The sequence below is a fragment of the Corythoichthys intestinalis genome, chromosome 3 (assembly GCF_030265065.1).
Source record: "Corythoichthys intestinalis isolate RoL2023-P3 chromosome 3, ASM3026506v1, whole genome shotgun sequence".
NCBI classification, from domain to species: Eukaryota; Metazoa; Chordata; class Actinopteri; order Syngnathiformes; family Syngnathidae; genus Corythoichthys; species Corythoichthys intestinalis.
In genome coordinates this window covers 67,252,111-67,276,057 of record NC_080397.1, presented here as the reverse complement: position 1 = coordinate 67,276,057, position 23,947 = coordinate 67,252,111, and the positions used below count along the sequence as shown (strand labels likewise).

The window sequence follows — 23,947 nt, the reverse complement described above, 5'->3', positions numbered from 1 at the left end:
CCCGTTTAGTCTTATCTTCAAAGTTTATATGGATTGATAGAATGCACTGTGCGTTAGGGAGGCAACTAGGGGTGCAACGGATCACAAAACTCACGGATCAGATCGTTCCTCGGATCAAGAGTCACGGATCGGATCATTTTTCGGATCAGCGAAAAGCAAAAAAAAAAAAAAAAAAAGTAAATATAATTTTTGTTTATTGAAAACTGAAATTATTAAATTAGAATAAATAAAAGTAGTGCACAAGGCATAATATCTTCCTTTTAACAAAATTATAACAACTTAAAGTGCAACAGCAACATAGAAATGCACATCTTCTCCTTTTAATATTGGTTCCAATGACCACTAGTAAAATAGAAGGAGATGGTCCATTTTATTGACTGAGACTCCCTTTTGTGATGCCAAATTCACTACATGTGCAAAGCACCCTATTTGTGGACCCAGTCCTGCTTCCTTCACTGCATTTATTTGATTTTTTTTTTTTCCCATTATCAGTTGTTACTGGGATATTAATACTGGGCCTCCGTATCTTCCATTCTTCCACTGCTTGTGTCAGTACCTGCGCAAGATGAGTGCCTGTGTGACTCTCATAGAGGGGGCGTGTCTGCAGCACTGGACTTTTCATCTCCCACTCTAGTGTGATAAAGTGAGCGGTTATCGACACATAAACTCTCCCTTCCACTGGACGTCCACCCGTCCGTCGTGAGCGCAACAGTTGACGCCCGGGATAGTTCATTCACAACGTTTTTCTTTTCTCCCTCGTAGAGATTTGGCACAATCTTTTCACTAAAGTGTGTGCGCGATGGGATGTCGTAGCGTGACTCAAGCACTTTCAACATGTATTTAAAGCCCTCGTTTTGAACAACTGAATATGGTCTCATGTCTGCAGCTAGAAACACACCGATAGCTTTAGTGATGGCTTTAGCACGGTTGGATTGTGCAGGAAGAGGCTGCTTAAATGGTCGGTGATGAGCGGTTGTTTGCCAGGTTTTCTTCGGTCAGTAAAACACCCGGGTGATGTCGCTTCTAATGCGTGAACATACCGGATGTGTTTCCGCTGTCATATGGCTTCTTATGTCACAATGCGCACACACTGTCGCGGTTTTGTCCACTGAACTTTTTCCTTTGTCATCATACTTGATCATTTTACTTGACAGGGAAACCAAAATGCGCCCATACAGGGGATTTAAGTGTAGCAGGGGCGTTCAAGCTCCTCCTTTCTTCCACTTGCCATGTCTGCATTGTGCACTCTGCTCCCCTCTTTCTCCGCTCTACACAAGTTTGTGCGCACGGAGCACATTTTTTTTCTCAGAAATCAATCCGCGGATCACATGTGTGCCGAACCGATGACGTTGATCCGAACGGATCTCGGACCAATCATGATCCGTTGCACCACTAGAGGCAACGATACAGTTAAGTCACGGTTCGGTACGATTTTTGATAGGAGGCACACGATATTCGATTCAATACATTTAATGCTCTGAAATAAAAAAAATATAATTGTTTTTTTTTTTCCCGATGTTTTTTTTATTTCGCCAAAAAGCAAAAATAACATTGCCATCATACAAAAATGCATTTTAGTGCAAAATATTTATGTGCTTACTTCTTACTGATCTGAAGAAATTTTGTATAAAAGTGCTGAGAACAATCTTTACTGTTTGTAAAGTGAAGCAGGGCACACTGTTGATTGCTACTGCGCCCTTATTTACCACATGAGCAAAGCATCCTATTTGTGGTCCGAGTCCATCTGTGTTACATACTGATTTAACAATATTTGCAGCATTATCTATAGTCACTGGTAAGGATTGATTTGGCCTGCTTAACTTCCATTCAGTAATGGCGGTTTTTAATTCATCGAAGTAGTACAGTCCCTGACAAAAGTCTTGTCGCTTATCCATTTTGTAGAAACAATTGCTAATAACCTGACTTTTAATTATTCAATTGGTTTCAGAAATGGCTAATATGAAAGCTAAGACCCTCCAAAATGATGTTGAATGTGCGAATGGAGTTTGAATGAAGTGTGTATGTTCTTTGCCTTGAGGAACTTTGAGGTAGAGATTGAAGTATGCGATGGAGCACCATCCTGCCGAAGAATTTGTCCCTTTTTATGGTCAGGAATGCAAGAGGCAGCTAAGATCTGGTTGATATTTCAGACTATTTACTTTGCCATCCACCCTGCGGATGTCTTGCACACCCCCATACTAGATGTAACCCCAGACCATGATTTTGCCACCACCAAACTTCACTGTTTTCTGAGTGAATCTCAAATCCATTCGGGCTCCAGTAGGTCTCCTGCAATATTTGCGGCGACTGTGGCGTAATTCAATTGAAGATTCATCTGAAAAATCCACCTTTTGCCACTTTTCCAGCGTCCATCCTTTTGACAGGCTGTGGGCCTTGGCAAATGCCACACGTTTTTTTCCTCTAGGACTGGCCAGCCCAGTGACCAGACATGAACATCATTGAGCATGTCTAGGGTAGGATGACAGAGGAAGCATGGAAGACAAAACCCAAGTATATATATATATATATATAAGTATACTGGACTGTCTCAGGAAATTAGAATACACAATATTCTAATTTTTTGAGACAGTCCTGTGTATATATACAGGACTGTCTCAGGAAATTAGAATACACAATATTCTAATTTCCTGACTGTCTCAGGAAATTAGAATATTGTGTATTCTAATTTCCTGAGACAGTCCTGTATATATACACAGGACTGTCTCAAAAAATTAGAATATTGTGTATTCTAATTTTCTGAGACAGTCCAGTATATTTTTTTGATCAATCAAATATTTCTGTGTAACAGAATACGGAAGCCTGCGGCTTATAGTCAAGTATGGCATGTATGCGGATTACTTCAAATTTTTTTGTTAAATATGGCCTGTGCAGCTTACAGTCCCTGACAAAAGTCTTGTCTAACGTAGCACATCTAGGTTGCTATTTGATGATATCTAGTGTGTGCACGCGCGAGTGTTGTAGGGCATTAAAAAAAGTTAACAAACGCCACAGAAGTCACGTCTGATCATTACTGCACAACACCAGCATTTGTCACTCAGTGTCCAGGGGTGTCCAGCTGTCTATTGTCAAAGCAAGGCTGTTCGTAGCAGCCAAGTCAGCAACAATATATTGGCGGACTTTGTTGTATGTATCCGTAAAGACAGTCTTTGTTAAATATTTATGAGTGGTGAAAGCATATCAGCTCACCCAAAATGCTGCCAAACAGCAGATCTGTACGACATTGAAGCCGGCAAGCCGCCTCCTCAAGTTTGTCTTTCTTCACGAGCAATGATTCTCGTTCACCAAACCTCCCACCTTTCAGGCAGCTTGGGGGAGGAGTGGGCCTTCTAGCTGCAGTGTGTTTTTTTTTTCAAGGCAAAGCTGCGCCGGACATTTTAGCGAGAGAGACGACAAAAATAAATTCGGAAAATACATCTTGGGAGCTTTTCATTTGGATCAAATGTTTTTGCGTATTGAATCGAAGAGGGCGTATTGAGCGGTTTAATATAAAACCGAGTATTGTTGCATCCTTAACAACACTGCCTTTGGCACATTGAGTATTCCAATGCTGTACATCTTTATAAACTTGAAAACAATCGTTGAATTTGGGGAAAAAATGACTTTACCGTTACAAGAAAAAAAAACTGGTCTTGCTTAAAGCAGAGGTTTTTGACATTAGGCTTAATCTTCGAGTTAGCGGGGGTTCAAGACTTGCGCTAGCTTAGCCACTCCAGAGCCCTGAAACTAACAAATGATTGACAAACTGCACAGAATTTGTTAAAATCATTTCCACTGACTAATTATGTAAAAATTCTGAACTTACCCTTTAAGAGAATAAATATTACAAGACAGTTTTTAGAGTGGATTAATTCATTGAGCGACCAATATAACAAAGTGGTGTCCAATGAAAGGTGGACAAACGGAGAGTGATACATTTTCCTAATCCCTTCATCATACTGTATGAGGGCAAGACATTTTTTCATTAGTTGTTTTTTAAATTTATTCTTTTAATTAAACTTCTTCAAAATTTCACAGTTTTTGATGTGAATTGTTACATCAGTGCCACTGATTGTTTCCATCAAAACTGAGAATTCTGTACTGAGCATTTCCATCAAATTATATTCCCATTATTAAACCTGTCGCAATTTGCAATAATTCCATTTATCGCACGATAAATAAAAATGAAGGTGGTAATTTTTACGCTGCAATTTATCGCCTCGAGTGTGCGTGTGCGGCAGACATGCTGTTAAAAGTTCGGATTCCTTGTTACCAACTCTGCAAAATGCATCTTCGTTCCAGGTCCGGCAAAAAATAGCGCAGGAGCCAATCGTTCCCGTGATATCCTATTGTTCAACATATAACCTACCGGCCGCGTCAGTGCTTCGGTTTGACTGCGGACCATCTGCGGCACGCCGGTGTTGTTGACGTGTGGGCGCTTCCGTCAGGGGTGACATTTCACGTGGGGCGGCTATTTTTCGGCACAACACCGGATATTTACAACGAAGTCCGCCAAAACATTGTTGATTGTCCTGTTTCTGAAAGTCGATTGTCATATGCTGGTGTTGTGCAGTAATGAGCAGACGTGACTTTTGTGGCGTTTGCTAACTTTTTTAATGCGCGCACACACACTAGATATCATGAAATGGCAAACTAGATGTGCTACGTCCCATGCCATTGGCTACGTGAGCCCAGAGTGATTATGGGACACGTAGTCCATATACTACATCGATTAATTATAAACCTTCATGACTGAATGGAAGTTAAGAAGGCCAAATTAATCCATACCAGTTACGAAAGATAATGCTGCAAATATTGTTAATTCAGTACGTGACACAGATGGATTCGGACCACAAATAGGTCTTGCTCATGTTGTAAACCTAGCTGCTAAGAGAGCTGTAGCAATCAACAGTGTGCCCCGCCTCACTTTACAAACAGTAAAGATTGTTCTCAGCACTTTTATACAAAATTTCTTCAGATCAGTAAGACGTAAGCACATAAATATTATGCTCTAAAATGCATGTTTATATGATGGCAATTTAAAAAAAAAAAAAACCAAAAAAATACTATTGTTATTTTTTTTTCAGAGCATTAAATGTATTGAATCGGATTGAAAATTGTGTCCCCCGTATGGAAAATCGTACTGAACCGTGACTTAACTATAAACGTTGCATCCCTATGGAACCCCATTGCAGAAGCTATGAAGGCAAAATTTTTCATTTGCCTAAGTGCAATTTTATTATTTTTTTCTTGAAAAACACATTTTATTTATTCTGTTTCTGTGCGGTATTAATATTGTTGTCTATTACTTAAGAGGCATGGTCTATTGTTTTCAGTTGTGATTCCTTATAGTATTCAAGTATTTTTGAATTTAAGAGTAAATATTTATCGTGTTAAAATGGGTGTACTTGATCTATTAATATACTGGTATACTGTATTCTTACTGTGTCATTGTAAATTGGTTTAAAAAAAAAAATTGGGGGGGGCGCAATAATATCGCATATCGCAATAATTTATGAGATAAATTATCGCACACTAAAATTTGTTATCGCGACAGGCCTACCCATTATAATACATGGCCTAATAATATTAATGATAGTCAATAACTTGAAATCGGCCTTTAACTTTAGGTATGCTGTGTTCAACGAGGATGGCTCACTTGCTGAGCTGAAAGGTTTTGAAGTGAAGAGAAGAGGAGAGCTGCAGCTCATTAAGATCTTCCAGTCGTCTGTCTTCGAGGCTTTCCTTAAAGGTACCACGCTGGAGGAGGTCTACGCCTCTGTTGCCAAAGTGGCTGACTACTGGCTGGATGTCCTATACAGCAAGGTACAATTTGAAGACAAAAAAAGCTTTGAATCAAATTTTGCTGCTTTGAGGATTTGTTTAGCTCGAGTAGCGTTGTAATGGTTTGTTTGAAAGTATTTGAATTTGGTTTTATTAATTTCATTGGATACACTGCCTTCTAGTGGCAACAGTTAATATGACATAACTCATTTAACATGAATTATTCCAGATGCTCCCTGTTAGGACCAACATAAAGTAAGTTTTGAGTTAATGTTTTGTTTTTTTGCATTCGGAATTTAGTTCATAGGTATTTTTATTTTTATTTTTTTTGTGGGGACTTGCGTTTGAATGATTTCTTAACTCATTTACTCCCGGAAACGTATAAATAAGTTTTATTTTTAAATGCTTCACTGTCCCAAAAACGTATTTTGACGTCTTTTGCGTTCTTTTTAATAAGAAGCATATATACCTTCCACTGTATCTGAGAAACAAAGAACAACACTCCAAACCCATTTTAAAGCAATAAAACTGGCCACTGGAGGGCAGTAGCGCAAGACCAGGCAACCCGATTCAACAGCAGTGAACGGCCGGGCAGCATGGTCGCAGCGCTGGCGGCACGATGCCAGGCGGCGCTCCGACCGAACAAAACAACGATAGGACGCCTGGAAGGCCAGGCGTTGGACGACTGCGCAAAACAAGTGAGACCCTCAGTAAAGCGGCTCGCCAAGCAGACCCCGCAGAAATGCAAAAATAATCCATCTTTGTGAGACAGACAACAATGAGGGAAAAGTTTACACGGCTGACGTGGTGACAACGGCGTCATCTCGGCGACAAACCGTCATCTCTCAGTAGTCATGTGTGAATAAATTGCTACTTTGCTATCAAAAGCTCTATTTGGCTGGTTGTTCGTGTTATTTTGTAAAAGGAAAACATTATCCAGATGTTTGGGATGTCACTGAAGCAAAAAATAGCCGTGTTAAAGTCAAACTTATGTTTGAAATGTATGCGTTTACAAAAAGCTCATTTTCTCCGTTTTTTCATCAGAAATTGGAAAATTGCTCAATCTAAGCTATTTTCTAATGCTGATTTCTAAAGAATTGAAAAAGATATGAACTTACTTTTTTTTCTGCTGAAAGAAGAGAGTCTAATCTTTCTTTTTGTGGGTTCCATGTTTATATAGCAATGGAACAGAATTTTCTGTGGGCCTTGCAAAATCAGTCAAAATCCGGAAAAAACGGCCGGGAGCGAAGGGCCTTGCTCTGGTGAAAATGGCTGGGAGTGAATGAGTTAAGAGCATTGTTTAAAAAAAAAAAAAAGTTAGCATTTTATAGCATTTAAGCTAGTGGCTTCTTTATATGCAAGTTGGCCAGTTGTTCTTTTGTTGTACTTCGATCCTCATTTATTTAAATTTTTTTTTTATATACCGTTTGAGGCTAAGATCAGGTAGTTTAATTTGTGTGTAAATGAAAGTGCAATTCTACATAGTTTGAAGAAACACTCGGGGAATTTTGTATTCACACATATAATGCGCTTTTTAAAGTGCAGTCCTAGCAAGCCTTTGCTGTACATATCCTAAAATATATTCTGCAATGCATTAAATGTTCCTAACTACCGTACTGGCCCGAATATAAGACAGCCTTGATTATAAGACGACCCCCTCTTTTTCAAGACTCAAGTTTGAAAAAAGACTTTTTGAACCCCAAATTATTTTTTATACAGAAAATAATTACAGTACATCCGAAACAAATGATTATAACAATATATTTGAGAGAAAAAGCATGTTATTTTGCCTCATTCAAATCTTAATATCTGAACATTTAAATATGTAAACTTAAGTGGAATCACATTTGTAAATGAATGACTTCGGGTTTTTGAAATGTAAATAAACAAATCTATTGTGATAAAACAACAAAATTGCAATAACTGCATTAACCATTAAAGTGAAGTCTAACTGTAACTGTAGTCTTGAAACAAATCTGAATAAGGAAAAACATTGCAAAAAAATGCATGAAACAAATCTGAATAAGGAAAAACATTGCAAAAAAATGCAAACTGGTTAAACTTGAGCGTAGCTGAGATCTGTCATGACAGAACATCGCTTCAATGATATCTGGCGCCATCTAGCGTCGTGAATGGGTATAATGTCTAGACAGGTAATATAAGACGATCCCCACTATTTTTTTGTCTTATTTCAATGCAAAAAACACTGTTTTATATTCGGGCCAATATGGTAGTTGATGGACTAATCGATTACTAAAATAATCTATAGCTGCAGCCCTGGAATTATGTTTAGAGCTGCAGCTATCGATTATTTTAGTAGTCGATTAATCGATGAACAAGTTAGTTCGAATAATAGAGTAATCGGATAAGGAACATAAAAAAAGTATCTGAGCTGAGCCTCAAATGGTAGAAAAAAATTAATAAATAAGGATCTAAGTACAACAAAAGAACAATTGGCTAACTTGCATAACACAAGTCCGCTAGCTTAAATGCTATAAAATGCTAATTTTTTTTTTTTTTTTAAATGCTCTTAACAAATGGTTAGGCAATATGCCTATAAACTAAATTATGAATACATTAAAAAACATTCACTCAAACAAAAATTTAGTTTACGTTGGTCTTAACAGGGAGCAGCTAGAGTCAACTATGTGAAATGAGGCAGACCTTTGGGCAGTGAATCCACCCTAATCAATAAAACAAAATGCAAACACTTTCAAAATAAACCATTAAAATGACACTTTAAACGAATACTCGTAGCAACAAAATTTAATTCGAATATTTTTTTCTAATCGAATACTCGAGTTAATCGATTAATCGTTGCAGCACTAATTATGTTTCTTTCGCAAGAAAATGAAGTTAGGATGTTTATTTCATTGGTCTTTCAGGCTGCCAACATGCCGGACGCGGAATTGTTTGACCTGATATCTGAGAATCGCTCCATGTCTAAAAAGTTGGAGGACTATGGAGAGCAAAAGTCCACTTCCATTAGCACAGCCAAGAGGTTGGCAGAGTTCCTGGGAGACCAAATGGTAAAGGATGCTGGACTGAGCTGTCGTTATGTTATCTCACGAAAGCCAGAAGGATCTCCTGTCACAGAGAGGTAGGACATGATCACATGTAGCCAGAGATGGGTAGTAACGTGTTACATTTACTTAAGTAACTTTTTAAGAAAAATGTACTTTACGTCTAAGAGTAGATTTACTAAGCCATACTTTTTACTAGGGCTGTCAAAATATCGCGTTAACGGGCGGTATTTAAGTTTTTAAATTAATCACGTTAAAATATTTGACGCATTTAACGCACATGCCCTGCTCAAACAGATTAAAATGACAGCACAGTGTAATGTCCACTTGTTACTTGTGTGTTTTGGTGTTTTTTCGCCCTCTGCTGGTGCTTGGATGTGACCGATTTTATGGGTTTTCAACACCACATGAGCATTGTGTGTAATTAATGACATCAGCAATGGCGAGCTACTAGTTTAATTTTTGATTGAACATTTTACAAATTTTATTAAAACGAAAACATTAAGAGGGGTTTTATTATAAAATTTCTATAACTTGTATTAACATTTATCTTTTAAGAACTACAAGTCTTTCTATCCATGAATCGCTTTAACAGAATGTTAATAATGTTAATGCCATCTTGTTGATTTGTTGTTATAATAAACAAATACAGTACTTACTGTATGTACCATATGTTCAATGTATATATCCGTCTTGTGTCTTATCTTTGCATTCCAACAATAATTTACAGAAAAATATAGCATATTTTAGAGATGGTTTGAATTGCGATTAATTACGATTAATTAATTTTTAAGCTGTAATTAACTCGATTAAAAGTTTTAATCGTTTGACAGCCCTACTTTTTACTTGAGTAGATTTATGAAGAAGAAACGATACTCTTACTCCGTTACTTATGGCTACGCTAGTCTTTATGTTTTCCCTCTTTACTCTTTATTTTTTTTCCCCCAGAAACACCAAGAATGGCTCTCCCAGTTTTACCAATTAGACGTCGCAGCAATTATCGCATGACTCCATTATACCAATCAGACTCAAGCTTGCTGTTCTATGATCACGCTGGCCTGTTCAATCATGTGGCGTCTTTAAAGCACCATAAAAAATGAAGTGCCGTAGTACCTCGACATACGATCGCTTCGACACACGATCTTTTCGACATCTTACGTCAAATTTGAGAAGCCATTTGTTTCTACTTCCGACGACCTGCTCGAAATACGACGATTTGTGACAGCGCCGCAGTTTCTTTGTTTTCCCGCAAGACGGACGTAGCAATCAACTAATCGACATGGGTTCCAAGAATGTTAGTGCAGACTTACCATTGAAATGAAGATGGAAATGATAGAAAAAGATCAGCGTGGTGTGCGCGTCCGTGAACTGGCTCGACAGTATGGCCTTAGAATGTCTACGATCTTGACGGTCCTCCTCCAACGTCCGTTCGCCAATCTTTGCTGGTTTAGGTAACAATTATTATTATGATTGTAACATTGCTAAAAAAAAAATTGCCAGCTTCGTCAGGTTTTTAATCATTTTATTTCAGAACTTGTGCAACAGAACATGCCTACTGTCCGCCGCAGCTGGACATAAAAGAAGTGAAAGTGAAAAGTTCTCTTTCACTTTCTCTATCCCTCTCGTTTTCGGGCTGTGGAACGGAATTAACTGAACTAATAATGTATTCTTATGGGAAACTCCTGCTTGACATTCGACCATTTCCATCTTAGAAAGAAGGTCCTGGAACGAATTTACTTCGTATTTAGAGGTACCAGGTATTTGACGTAGAGCGCTGCCGTCAACATGAGTCCAATGCGTGGATTTTAATCTCTCACCAAGCTTTAATTTGGCAATAATTGACCACGGAAAACCGGAGTTATGATCCTTTTAGTTTCATACGAGGAAATGTTTTCTCCACTAGATGGCACTCATGGTCTTTGGCCGAATAATGCTTAATTTCTGTAGATTTTTTTTTCTTTCGCCGGAATTCGATGTTTTTTTTTTTTTTTTTTTTTTTTAATTTTATTTTATTCATCTTAATGTGGTTATGTAATATTTCATAGTACAGTATAATAATAACAACAGTTCATATTAGAGATGCCTGATCAATCGGGATGCAGATCGATCGGGTCCGATCACGTTATTTCGATCACATCGGAATCGGCAAAATAATATCGGACATGCCTTTTTTTAATATATATATTTTTTTAAATGAAATCGCTTTCTAATTGTATGTAATGTTACAGACAAAATGTCTTACACTCATCCAGAGTCTTTAATTTTGGCTTAAAGTAGGGCTATCAAATTTATCGAGTTAACGGTGGTAATAACATTTAAATATTAAACGCAATTTACGCATGCATTGCACTACCCACTCACGCATTGTCACGTTCAATCTTTAATGGCACCGTTTTCGTATACATAGAGTTAAAAGGCAACGTAAAATGAGTAGAGAGAATTTTGGCAGCCTTTGAAGCCTTTTTTTAATTGGCTAAGGCCTTACAATCCCTCTCTCAACAATTAGAAATATCGTGGGAAGCAGTGTGGGGAAGAAAGGTAGTAGTTGATCTTTTTCTTAACACCCTATGTTATTTTCCAACGCAGAGAAGATATATCAATTGGTACCACTACGCACAGTCATGGTTGCACTTCCCATCATGCATTTGGGCAGAAGTTAAATGGCAGCAGTATCATTGACTGAAAGCTCAACAATTACACTAGATGGCAATATTTAGTCACAATATACAAAGTCACATTTATCCTTTAAGAATTACAAGTCTTTCTATCCATGGATCCCTCTCACAGAAAGAATGTTAATAATGTAAATGCCATCTTGAGGATTTATTGTCATAATAAACAAATACAGTACTTATGTACTGTATGTTGAATGTATATATTCGTCCGAGGTTTATTCATTTTTTTCTTAATGCATTGCCAAAATGTATATGATCAGGAAAAATTATCGGGAATGATTGGAATTGAATCGGGAACAAAAAAAAAAAGCAATCGGATCGGGAAATATCGGGATCAGCAGATACTCAAACTCGAACGATTGGGATCGGATCAGGAGCAAAAAAACATGATCGGAACAACCCTAGTTCATATAGATAACTTCGGGCTGGGATAAAAAAAATACCATTGTTTGGAAAAAAAAAATCAAACATTTTAGCAGGTACTCACAATGTTACTCATTACTTGAGTATTCTTTTCACCAAATACTTTTTTACCTATACTTGAGTACATTTTTTCGATGACTACTTTTACGTGAATAGTATTATTAATTTTTGGCTACTCTACCCACCTATGCATGTATCTCGTAAGGGCTAAATAGATTATGGAAGATTGCAATTGCAAAATTTCCTTGACTCACTCATCTCTCCCCTTTCAGAGCCATTCCTTTGGCCATCTTCCAAGCCGAGCCAAGCGTGACCAAACATTTTCTGCGGAAATGGCTGAAGATGCCTAGCCTGCATGACTTTGACATCCGCTCAGTAAGGGTTTCGATCGAAAACCATCGTGGATTTTATTTTCAATGTTGCCTTTTTTTCCCCCCAACACTCTTGTCTTGTCTCATTACAGATCCTTGATTGGAATTACTACATTGAAAGGCTAGGGAGCGCAATCCAGAAAATCATTACCATCCCAGCAGCGCTGCAACAGGTTAATTTAAGAAAAAAAGAGTTTATTTTTAATTTTGATTTATAATTTAAATAATTTAGGGGGGGAAAAAAACGTTAGAAGATAGATAGATAGATAGATAGATAGATAGATAGATAGATAGATAGATAGATAGATAGATAGATAGATAGATAGATAGATAGATAGATAGATAGATAGATAGATAGATAGATAGATAGATAGATAGATAGATAGATAGATAGATAGATAGATAGATAGATAGATACTTTTTCATACCACTGTATGTATCTGAACCTTTTGGAATTTCTCACATTTCTGCATAAAATCACCATCAAATGTGATCTGATATTTGTCAAAATCACACAGATGAAAAACAGTGTCTGCTTTGACTAAAACCACCCAAACATTTATAGGTTTTCATATTTTAATGAGGATAGCATGCAATGACTGAAGGGGGAAAAATAAGTAAGTGAACCCTCTGCCTAAGGAGACTTAAAGAGCAATTGAAACCAATTTTTACCAAACAATTTAAGTCAGATGTGTGCCCAATCACTGATGAGTGGTTGAAAGCTGCCCTGCCCACTATAATCAGGCATGAAAATCTCTCACCTTTCGGCGAAATTCGCCGTTTTGAAGTCAAAAAGGATGACCTACGTGAATCGTGCAGATCCGAGGAGAAAACTTTTAAGGGGGGTGGGGGGGTTCGGGTGTAGGCATGTGCCGGTTACCTTCACGGTTTACCATGCTATGAAAACGTGGCGGTTACAAAACCACTAAAATTTTCCGTCATACAGTAGTACGTATTCGTTATTTTTCATGTGTCGAAAATGCAGCCAGAAGTGGCTTGGCGCGGCAGCACTTACCCCTTCCTCTGTTTGATGGTGCGAGCGTAAGTGACGCTATTCCAGCAAACCCAAAAAGAAACACTCCAAACGCAAGGCGTAAATTCTTCAATTTATTGATCTCTCAAATCGTGGTAACTGAAATATACCAAATGAATATATTTAAAACGTTGTACAATCGTATTTTTCCACGTGTGAGTCGCTTCAACAGTTTAGCTTCATGAAAAAGTTCGCCAAAAACAAAACACACATTTTCCTTTCAAATTCAATTCACAAAGTTACTAAAAACTTACAAAGACGAATGATAGGCAAGGCTTAGTTAGGAGAGCAACTTCATTGAGGTTAATCGCTGAGAGAGAATCAAGTTTGTATGTGGGGAGGAGAAAAAGAGCGTCAAAGATCGCTAATTGCGACAGATGATCTTGTCCTAAGAACAAATTCACGTTCGCTGGACGAGGTGAGGTCTCACTCCCAATTTTTTTTTTTTTTAGATGAATGCATTCGCCAGCATATTGAATTTGGTGAGTAATGGTTTGAATCGTTTTCATATTTTGCGGTATGACAAAGTTACTGCCGTTTGTCGCAGCTTGCGTTGAACACTGCCAGAGCGTCCGGTGAAAAAATAGCTCCCGTTAAGGTAGCGTCAAGCTTGTGTATTTAACGGTAATATAAAAGCAGTGTTGTCAGTAACGCGTTATGTGAGTAATGCGTAACTGTAATCTGATTACTTTCTTTCAGTAAAGAACAATCTAACGCGTTCATTTTTCTAAATCAGCAATCTGAGTAAAATTACTTTCCTTGATGCCTGTGCGTTACTATTTTGTTATTGCCCCATAATGTATGTAGAATGAAGAATACTGTAGTCATAGGAGTGACATCACATGTCACATTTTCTAATCAAGGATGGAAAAAAAAGGGTCACGTGTATTATCATGATGCGTGAGCCGTGAGCGCTGGGAGTTTGCGGCCAAAACAACACAGCCTTGCTTCCCCTCCAGGATGCAATGAAATAGGCAGGAGATATACTACAAACGGCTGCATTTGCACACTGGAAACACAGCTATTACGTCACATTTTTGTCCAGTAAAGATGACAAAAATATTTCCGTGCGCTGCAAACTTTGCGCTGGCTCAAAAAGACTGTCGACCGCTATAAGCATCCAATTCAAGCACCACTTGGAATTACAGCACAACAGGTAACACGAAAGCCAGGACTTTTTGATACTGCTAATGCTCAATCCTCGGTTCAAGCTCAGTTGTTGTTGAAGGTTTTGAAAGCTTAGGTTTAAAGAAATTCTAAATATCCATCTTGCCTCCTCAGCTGTAGTTTTGGCTAAGCACTGCAAACGGCTGTCTCTAAGGTGCTATCGTCACATGATCTGTTCGAAAAATAATTTGGACCCATTATGAAATAGTTTGAAGGATTCTTGTTCATTTCATTCATTTTTGTTGTTTATTTTATTGCTCTAAAACTTTTATAGACAACATTTTAATGGCCATATTCAATGGTCTTTATTTTAAAGGGGAAGCAGAATTTTTTACATTAGGCTTAATCTTTGAGTTAGCCGGGGTTTAATTAGTCGTTGGAGTTGATTTGAACAAATTCTGTGCAGTTTGCCAGTTATTTGTTAGTTTCAGGGGTCCGGAGTGGCTAAGCTAGTGCGAGTCAATGGTGGTTGAAATCAACTCCTTCAACCAATTAAACCCCCGCTCGAATATTAAGCCTTATGTGAAAAATTAAAATGGTCAAATTCGCCACATGTAGGACGTTTCGCCGACAGAGGACATTTTGGCAGAACGCCGGAACATATTTCCTCCACACCTTTCTCACCTTTTTAACCCCTGACCCATTTTCATGCCTGTATAATACACACACCTGGTAAGAATTGTCTTGATGAGAAGCATTGTCTGATGTGCATCATGGCTTGGTCAAAAGAAGTGTCTGAAGACCTGCAGTCAAGGATTGTTGATTTGTATAAAGCTGAGAAAGGATACAAAACCATCTCTAAAAGCCTGGATGTTCATCAATCGACAGTCAGAGAAGTTGTCCACAAATGGAGAGAGTTTGGCACTGTTGCTTTTCTTCCAAGGAGTGGCCGTCCACCAAAGATGATGCCAAGAGTTCAGCGCAGAATACTCAGAGAGGTAAACAAAGAACCCTAGATTGTCTGCTAAATATTTACAGAAATCACTGGCACAGTCCAATATCTCTGCACACATCAGCTATATGTAAAACTATGACCAGGAATGGTGTTCATGGGAGGACTCCATGGAGGAAGCCACTTCTTTCTAAAAAACAAAAAAAAAAAACATTGTTGCTTGTGTAATGTTCGCAAGAAGGCACTTGGACACTCCACAGAAGTTTTGGCAAAATATGTGGACTGATGAAACCAAAGTTGAGTTGTTTGGGAGTAACACACAACGTCATGTGTGGAGGAAAAATGAAACAGCTCACCAACATTAACACCACATCCCCACCGTGAAGCATGGTGGAAGAAGCATCGTGATTTGGGGCCATTTTCCTGCCTCGAGGCCTGGACAACTTGCCATCATTAATAGAAGAATGAATTCAAAAGTTTATCAGGATGTTTCGCAGGAAAACCTGAGGCCGTCTGTCGGACAGTTGAAGCCAAAAGGAGGATGGATACTGCAACAAGACAATAATCCAAAACACAGAAGTAAATCAACTTCAGAATGGTTTCAGAAGAACAAAATACACATTCTGGAGTGGCCAAGTCAAAGTCCAGACTTGAACCCCATTGAGATGCTGTGGCATGCCCTAAAAACAGCGATTCATGACAGACATCCAAGGAATCTGACTGAACTACAGCAGTTTTGTAGAGAAGAATGCGCCCAAATTAGTCCTGATCGATGTGCCAGACTGATCTGCAGCTACAGGAAGCATCTGGTTGAAGCTATTGCTGCCAAAGGGGCGGGGGTGGAGGGGGGCACAAAATATTAAATGTGATTGTTAACTTATTTTTCCTCCCTTTTTATTGTTTGCATACTATCCTTATTAAAATATGACACCTATAAATGTTTGGGAGTTTTCACTTAAAGCAGACAGTTTCTCATCGGTGTTATTTTGACAAAGGTCAAATCATATTTGATGGTGACTTTATGCAGAAATGTAAGAAATTCCAAAAGGTTCCGATATTTTTTCATACCACTATAGATAGATAGATAGATTATTCCTTAACTGGTGGGTGCATTGTCTGAGAGGTAGTCGTTATAGATTATATTGTATGAGTATTATTACACCAGTTTGTGCTTAACAGCATCATACTAGGATGTCTTATATGTTTTGGTATGGTAATGGTCAACAGTTTTGCTTACTATACAGTATATGATGTAGCAGTTTTAACCTCTTTTAATTTTAAGGTGAAGAATCCAGTCCCTCGAGTGCGACATCCTGACTGGCTCCACAAGAAACTTCTTGAGAAAAATGATATCTACAAGCAAAAGAAAATCAGCGAGATGTTCACCAGTGAGGGCAAGCGGCAGGTAGGTTAAATAAACAGACAAAATGTTCATATTGGGTGAATAATAATCAATTTGTCAATTCATGGATCTTGTTGTTAGATGCGAATCCTGATTAAGAATGTGTAATTTCTGGCCTGTTGTGTCACAAGTTGTCGGTTAAGTCACAGGTGTCAAATCAAGGCCTGAGGGCCGAATCTGGTTTGGCACCTGATTTTGTGTGGCCCGTGAAAGCTAAACATTGACTTCTCGCTAAAAAGCTAAATTTTTAGTTGTCAGTTTTGCAAGCATTTTTCTACTCTTTTAAAATTCTTAGTTGAACAGAACATTTTAATATCAAAACCGGATGAGTGAAAAAAATACATTAATTACAAAGAAATTAAGATAAAAAATTTTGAATTAAAAACTTAAATGGTTATCATGTCTCCAGACTGTTTATAAATGGGGTAAATTTTTCATCTACTCCATTCATCTTTATTTATTTATTTATTTTGCTGACAATCTTCTGCTCTACACTTAAATCCCATTGTTGGGGATAATCCTACACTTAAAATTTCAGGTTAAGTTCCACAGTGCTCAAAGTGAAAAAACACAAGCAACATCAACAAGCACAAGCTTTAATGAGCTAAACGTGCATTCACCTATTGATTTTGGACCCTTCAAACGTACGTCGCAATAATATGCTTCAATTCATTGCCCAATGGTGGTCCTTCCGTCGTAGATTGTATGGAGATGAGCGTGACAGACCGCGCCTCGCGTGTTTCCGCTCAGCCAGCAATGGGACTGGCCCCTCCCAACTCAATGCCGAGTGAACAGGAGTATATCAAAAATGCGTTGGGGCATAGACTTCATAATTTATTGACAGGGCGTGGGGCCCATGAATAGGGGCCTGCATTGTTGGCGAGGCCGTCAAAGCTGACAGAGTGCAATCGCAGACAAAGACCTTTTTTTTCGTTGAAAATTCTGGTGAATAAATGCTTAAGTCCCTGAATTCTTTATAGATATGGATGTAAAACAGTCTCGATTCTTGGTTAAAAGCAAATAACCGTGCAGTTAGCATTTATTTTACGTAAATATGTCGAAGTGCAATGCTAGTCTGTTAGTGTATGTAGCTAGCGGCCGCCTTATGTAAACAAAGCTTTTCCGGTGAGAATTCTTTATAGGTATGGACGTAAAACAGTATCGATTCTTGGTTAAAAGCACAAAAAAACATGCAGTTAGAATTTATTTTACGTAAATATGTCGAACTACAATGCTAGTCTGTTAGTATATGTAGCTAGTGGCCGCCTAATGTAAACAGAGCTTTTCCGGTGAGAATTCTTTATAGATGTGGACGTAAAACAGCCTGGATTGTTGGTTACAAGCAAAAAAAAAAAAAAGTGCAGTTAGTATTTATTTTACGTAAATATGTCAAAGTACAATGCTAGTGTGTTCGTGTATGTAACTAGCGGCCGCCTGATGTAAACAGAGCATTTCCGGGGAAAATTCTTGTGAATAAATACTTAAATCCCCGAATTCTTAATAGAAATGGACGTAAAACAGTCTCGATTCTTGGTTGAAAGAAAAAAAAAAAAACGAGCAGTTATCATTTATTTTACGTAAATATGTCAAAGTACAATGGTAGTCTTAGTGAATGTAGCTAGCGGCCGCCTTATGTAAAAAGAGCTTTTCCCGTGAAATGTCTTGTGAATAAATGCCTAGGTCCCTGAATCCTTCATAGATATGGACGTAAAACATTCTCAGTCAAAAAGGTTCCTGACCCCTCACCTACTGCGTTACTACAGGCGGCTGAAGGCTGTGATGAAAAGTGTGCATGCCCTCTACTGGCTAACTCCTAACCTCAAGGCAATATAGTGTTTGCAATTGATTAATCAGTCCTGATGCGAAAAAATAAATACATAAAAATCAGCCCCTGTCGATCAATGCATATACATGCCTAGAATGTACCTACCAATTTTCATTTTGATCCGTCCACGAATAACGGAGGAATATATTTTGAAAAATCATAATGTAGACACACCCAGCAGCAACAACAACATGAGCTGTTTGATCATTTGACCCAATACAAAGATGAGTTTGGTATCCCTTAATCATTAAGTTTTCCACACTGCCATTTCTGTCACCTGTATTGCAATGCTTTAAGTGGACATGGAATATTTCTATTCCTCTTCAGGTGACTCATCAGTTCGCTGGGGGCTATCCAGTTCCGGATATGGAGGACTTTGGTATGACAGCTAAGCCTCTACAGCCAGCCATTCCCATCAGCACCAAGAGGAAGAGAACTTCTCAAGGGGAGGACAGCCAGGTAGAGTCTCAGGATATTGAGCTCACCCAGTCATGGAGAGAAGTCTTGGGACCGCCACCAGCAATGGGCAAGACGAAGGTAATCAATTGACTGGTTGCCTTGTCAAAGTTCACAAGATTGGGAAGGACGATGCAGACAAAATACACAAATTCCTTACTTGTTAATTCTAACTAGCTGGGTTGTTAATGTAAGAGTAATTAGTTACTTGGCAAAGTAACTGGTGATAATTTTCATGCCCCCCCCCCCCCCCCAAAAAAAAAAAAAAAAAAAAAAACAGGTCACACAATGTGAAGTTTAAAGGGTTTTTTGGGACAATTGGCCCTAGCCCAATTCTTTACCCTAAACTTAACTAGACACAGGGGTATTGGGGATATTGCGATACCTAGATTGTAACCTTTGCTTTGTGTGGAATTCATTTAATGTTGTGAATCAACCGTTAAAGTTGTTAAAATTGCTCCTGTTATTGCATTAGTTCCCTTCTGTCTACTTTTGACATGTGTAAGTTTAACAACTATTTCATCATTTAAAGATGGATTTAAGTCAAGATTTTGCCGATTTAGGACCTTCTTAGAAAAAAAGGTTCAGGAACAGAGCCTTCATGAAAAGGCTACTGCTTTAAGATGGCGGCTGTTTACTAACGCATCTAGTTCTTTATTATACTTGTTGCTAATGCCGCCGTGTCTGTCAGTTGCATCTAGTTCTGTATATACAGTATGTGATATCTACCCAAGCATCATGTGGGCGTAGTTTGTAGGCTATCGGCTAGAGTCAGGTATTATTGGAGCCACCTAGCATAGTAGCATCGCGTTTGCAACGGTGTCACCTTCCCTTGCCTCCTCCCAACTCCTGCTCTGCTCTCTCGTCTCCGTGAGTCCGTCTTTCTCAGACTTTTCTCGTGTCAGTCAACCAACATAGTAACGCACGCCTATCCCGCCTCAGTAACAGTAACGGCGTTGCCAAGATGAGAAAAGTAATTAATTAGATTACTCACTACTGAAGAAAATAACGCCGTTAGTAATGCCGTTACAGTATATTCTAACACCGTTATTAACAACACTGCAAACAAGTCTATGAATTTTTATGAAAATTTGACTCTTTTACAAATAGTGCTGTGGTCACACCGATCAGGTGTGGAATTACAAAACCATTTTTTAAGGCATCTTTTATTTAAATTCTGTCTCTGTACAGGAGGAGCGTCTTGTGTGGTTGCGTTACCATAAGAAAAAGTGGGAACTGCAGATGAGGCAGAGGAAGGAAAGAAAGAAGAAAAGAAGACTGCTGGATGGAGAAGCTCAGCCTGTAGGCGGAGGCGTGATCAGAGATGGCCCCACCACAGGTCTAGGAAGTTTCCTTCGAAAAACTGCTCGCAGCATCCTGGACATGCCCTGGCAAATTGTGCAGGTGGGCATGTAGTACCTCACCCACACCACCTTCTTATTCTTTTTTTAGATGGTATTCCCCAAATTTTCTGAAGAAGTGCAGTGGGGTAAATAAGTATTTAGTCAACCACTAATTGTGCAAGTTCTCCCACTTGAAAATACTAGACAGGCCTGTTATTCTCAACATGGGTAAACTTCAACCATGAGAGACAGAATGTGGGGAAAAAAACACAGAAAATCACATTGTTTGATTTTTAAAAAAAAACATTTGCAAATCATGGTGGAAAATAAGTATTTGGTCAATACCAAAAGTTCATCTCAATACTTTGTTATGTACCCTTTGTTGTCAATAACTGAGGCCAAATGTTTTTTGTAATTCTTCACAAGCTTTTCACACACTGTTCCTGGTATTTTGGCCCATTCCTCCATGCAGATCTCCTTTAGAGCAGTGATGTTTTGGGGCTTTCGTTGGGCAACACGGACTTTCAACTCCCTCCACAGATTTTCTATGGGGTTGAGATCTGGAGACTGGCTAGGCCACTATAGGACCTTGAAATGCTTTTTACGAAGCCACTCCTTTGTTGCCCTGGCTGTGTGTTTGGGATCATTGTCATGCTGAAAGACCCAGCCACGTCTCATCTTCAATGCCCTTGCTGATGGAAGGAGATTTTCACTCAAAATCTCTCAAATCATGGCCCCATTCATTCTTTCCTTTACACAGATCAGTTGTCCTGGTCCATTTGCAGAAAAATAGCCCCAAAGCATGATGTTTCCACCCCCATGCTTCACAGTGGGTATGGTGTTCTTCGGATGCAATTCAGTATTCTTTCTCCTCCAAACACGAGAACCTGTGTTTCTACCAAAAAGTTCTATTTTGGTTTCATCTGACAATAACACGTTCTCCCAGTCCTCTTCTGGATAATCCAAATGCTCTCTAGCGAACCACAGACGGGCCTGGGCGTGTACTAGCTTCAGCAGGCAGACACGTCTGGCAGTGCAGGATTTGAGTCCCTGGCAACGCATTGTGTTACTGATAGTAGCCTTTGTTACTGTGGTCCCCGCTTTCTGTAGGTTATTCACTAGGTCCCCCCATGTGGTTCTGGGATTTTTACTTTCCGTTCTTGTTATCATTTTGACGCCACGGGGTGACATCTTGCATGGAGCCCCAGATCGAGGCAGATTATCAGTGGTCTTGTATATCTTCCATTTTCTAATAATTGCTCCCACAGTTGATTTCTTTACACCAAGCATTTTACCTATTGCAGATTCAGTCTTCCCAGCCTGGTGCAGGTCTACAATTTTGTCTCTGGTGTCCTTCGACAGCTCTTTGGTCTTGGCCATAGTGGAGTTTGGAGTGTGACTGATTGAGTTGTGGACAGGTGTGTTTTATACTGATAATGAGTTAAAACAGGTGCCATTAATACAGGTAACGAGTGGAGCCTCATTCGAAGAAGTTAGACCTCTTTGACAGCCAGAAATCTTGTTTGTTGGTGACCAAATACTTATTTTCCACTCTAATTTGGAAATAAATTCTTTAAAAATCAAACAATGTGATTTTCTGTTTTTTTTTTTCCCACATTCTCTCTCTCATGGTTGAGGTTTACCCATGTTGACAATTACAGGCCTCTCTAATCTTTTCAAGTAGGAGAACTTGTACAATTGGTGGTTGACTAAATACTTATTTGCCCCACTGTAAATTAGTCGTAGACAAATGTATTATTTGAAGTTATTTATCCGATACTTTGTAGATTGCAGAAACCAGCCACCCTGGACTTTACAAGTTATGGGCTGTGATTGGAAACGACCTCCATTGCATGAAGCTCACTATTCCTCGCATCTTCTATGTCAACCAGAAAGTCCCAAAACAGGAAGAGGGACCCACATACAAAAAGGTAAATAAACCGATGTAATTTCATTGACGTTATCTAATGAACATGCTTTACTTGTGTGTTGCATCAGGTGAACCGTATGCTCCCTCGTTCCAACATTGCATACTACCTCTATGAGTACTGTGTACCTGAGGACATGTACCAGGAGCACATAAACGAGATCAACGCTGACCTCTCGGCCCCAGACATTGAAGGGGTCTATGAAACACAGGTATTGCATAAAGACAATGTACAGTGATCCCTCGTTACTTCGCGCTTCAAACTTCATGCCCTCAGTTCATCGCGTTTTTTTTTCCAATTACAAATATAAATAAATAAATACAGATGAGCTCTCCTGAGCGATCGCGTAGTCTCACTCTCCCTCCCTCTCCCTGCTCTTTGTTGGTCAGGCAGTGCACTGGAGTTGCTTGTTAAACTTAACGGTGATTGACAGACGTTTGGGTTTGATCTTGCCAGAGACGTGAACTTCAAAGCGTCGCATGCGTCAGTCATCGTTGAACTTGTTAAACAGTTGCTGGGGCAACTCATTGTGTGTAAGTGAGCAGCTTGAGCGGATTTGAGTGGACCCAATAAAGTGAAGCATTTAATAAAGCTAAGCATTTTTCTGCATTATACTTGTTTAGAAATAATTCAGTGGGACAGTTACATGTTTAAAACTTATAATGATTATTACATTTGAAGTGCTTAAAACCATTTATTAAAAAATATTCAGTATATCCATAAAAGTGTTTTTAAAGTATACTTTAGGGGGGAAAAAAGTGGGAAAAAACACGTTTTATATGTATCTCTTTCCAATGCTAAATCTGAATAAATACATTGAACACACCAGGGTACACGCGGGTTATTAAAAGCATTAAAAAAGCAATGAATTTAGTTTTCCATTATTAAAAGTATTAAAAGCATTAAATTAGCTGTCGTAAGTCTGGAATTTTTTCACCGTGGTTTTAATTTTCAAGAACATCTCAGTGCAACCTAAATTATATCCGTGACAAAGGTTTTTTTTTTTTTTTTTTTAAATCCATAACGAAGATGACGCGTAGAATTTTTACGATGAGCTGCACCTCGTGCGTCAGCGCCGTTAGCATCAACATTACAACAGCAGGCAATCGCACAGTACTGTGTGTTAACGCAAGGAACTGCTCAGATGCCTTAGTTATGTTCGACAAAACCCTCAACAAGACAACCAAGTCCAAACAGTTGGACCAGCATGTGAGGTATTGGATCGGCGACCAAGTCGCATCCAGATACTTTGGGTCGCAGTTTATGGATCATGCGAAGGCAGTGGACCTGCTTAACATTTCAAAGTAAGTTGCCAATTTCTCCTATTAAAATGTGTTACATGCAATAATGTATTTCTGCACGGTTTGCCTTTCGAATGAATGTGAATTTCGCAGTTTTAACTCAAGAGTTAGCCATGTTCAATGGGGTATTGGCAGGTGCACTAGCCTTAGCATGGATAAACCGGAGTCGTAGATTCACCATCACTCTCAGATACACAACACGGTTGACACTGTCTATTATTGGAACGAGTGCGGGGTAACGTACTAACGTTGATCTGAATAACATGGCATGGTGATAGGCAAATTATAATGTAGGTGATAGTAAAACACCTCCTGGTATATTTAAGT

At 38.8% G+C, this 23,947-nt stretch overlaps 1 protein-coding gene across 2 annotated transcripts in view; it reads left to right on the top strand.

Annotated features, from left to right (window-relative positions):
- Positions 1 to 23,947, top strand: part of LOC130914014 (DNA polymerase epsilon catalytic subunit A-like) — a 76,994-nt gene that overhangs the window by 26,377 nt on the left and 26,670 nt on the right. For both annotated transcript variants that reach the window (XM_057833058.1, XM_057833059.1), the window contains exons 24-32: positions 5,628 to 5,823; positions 8,667 to 8,881; positions 12,175 to 12,277; positions 12,366 to 12,446; positions 16,648 to 16,770; positions 18,920 to 19,129; positions 20,240 to 20,452; positions 22,179 to 22,322; positions 22,390 to 22,530. In XM_057833058.1, coding sequence (XP_057689041.1) covers positions 5,628 to 5,823; positions 8,667 to 8,881; positions 12,175 to 12,277; positions 12,366 to 12,446; positions 16,648 to 16,770; positions 18,920 to 19,129; positions 20,240 to 20,452; positions 22,179 to 22,322; positions 22,390 to 22,530 — 1,426 coding nt within the window. The remainder of the gene's footprint in view (positions 1 to 5,627; positions 5,824 to 8,666; positions 8,882 to 12,174; positions 12,278 to 12,365; positions 12,447 to 16,647; positions 16,771 to 18,919; positions 19,130 to 20,239; positions 20,453 to 22,178; positions 22,323 to 22,389; positions 22,531 to 23,947) is intronic.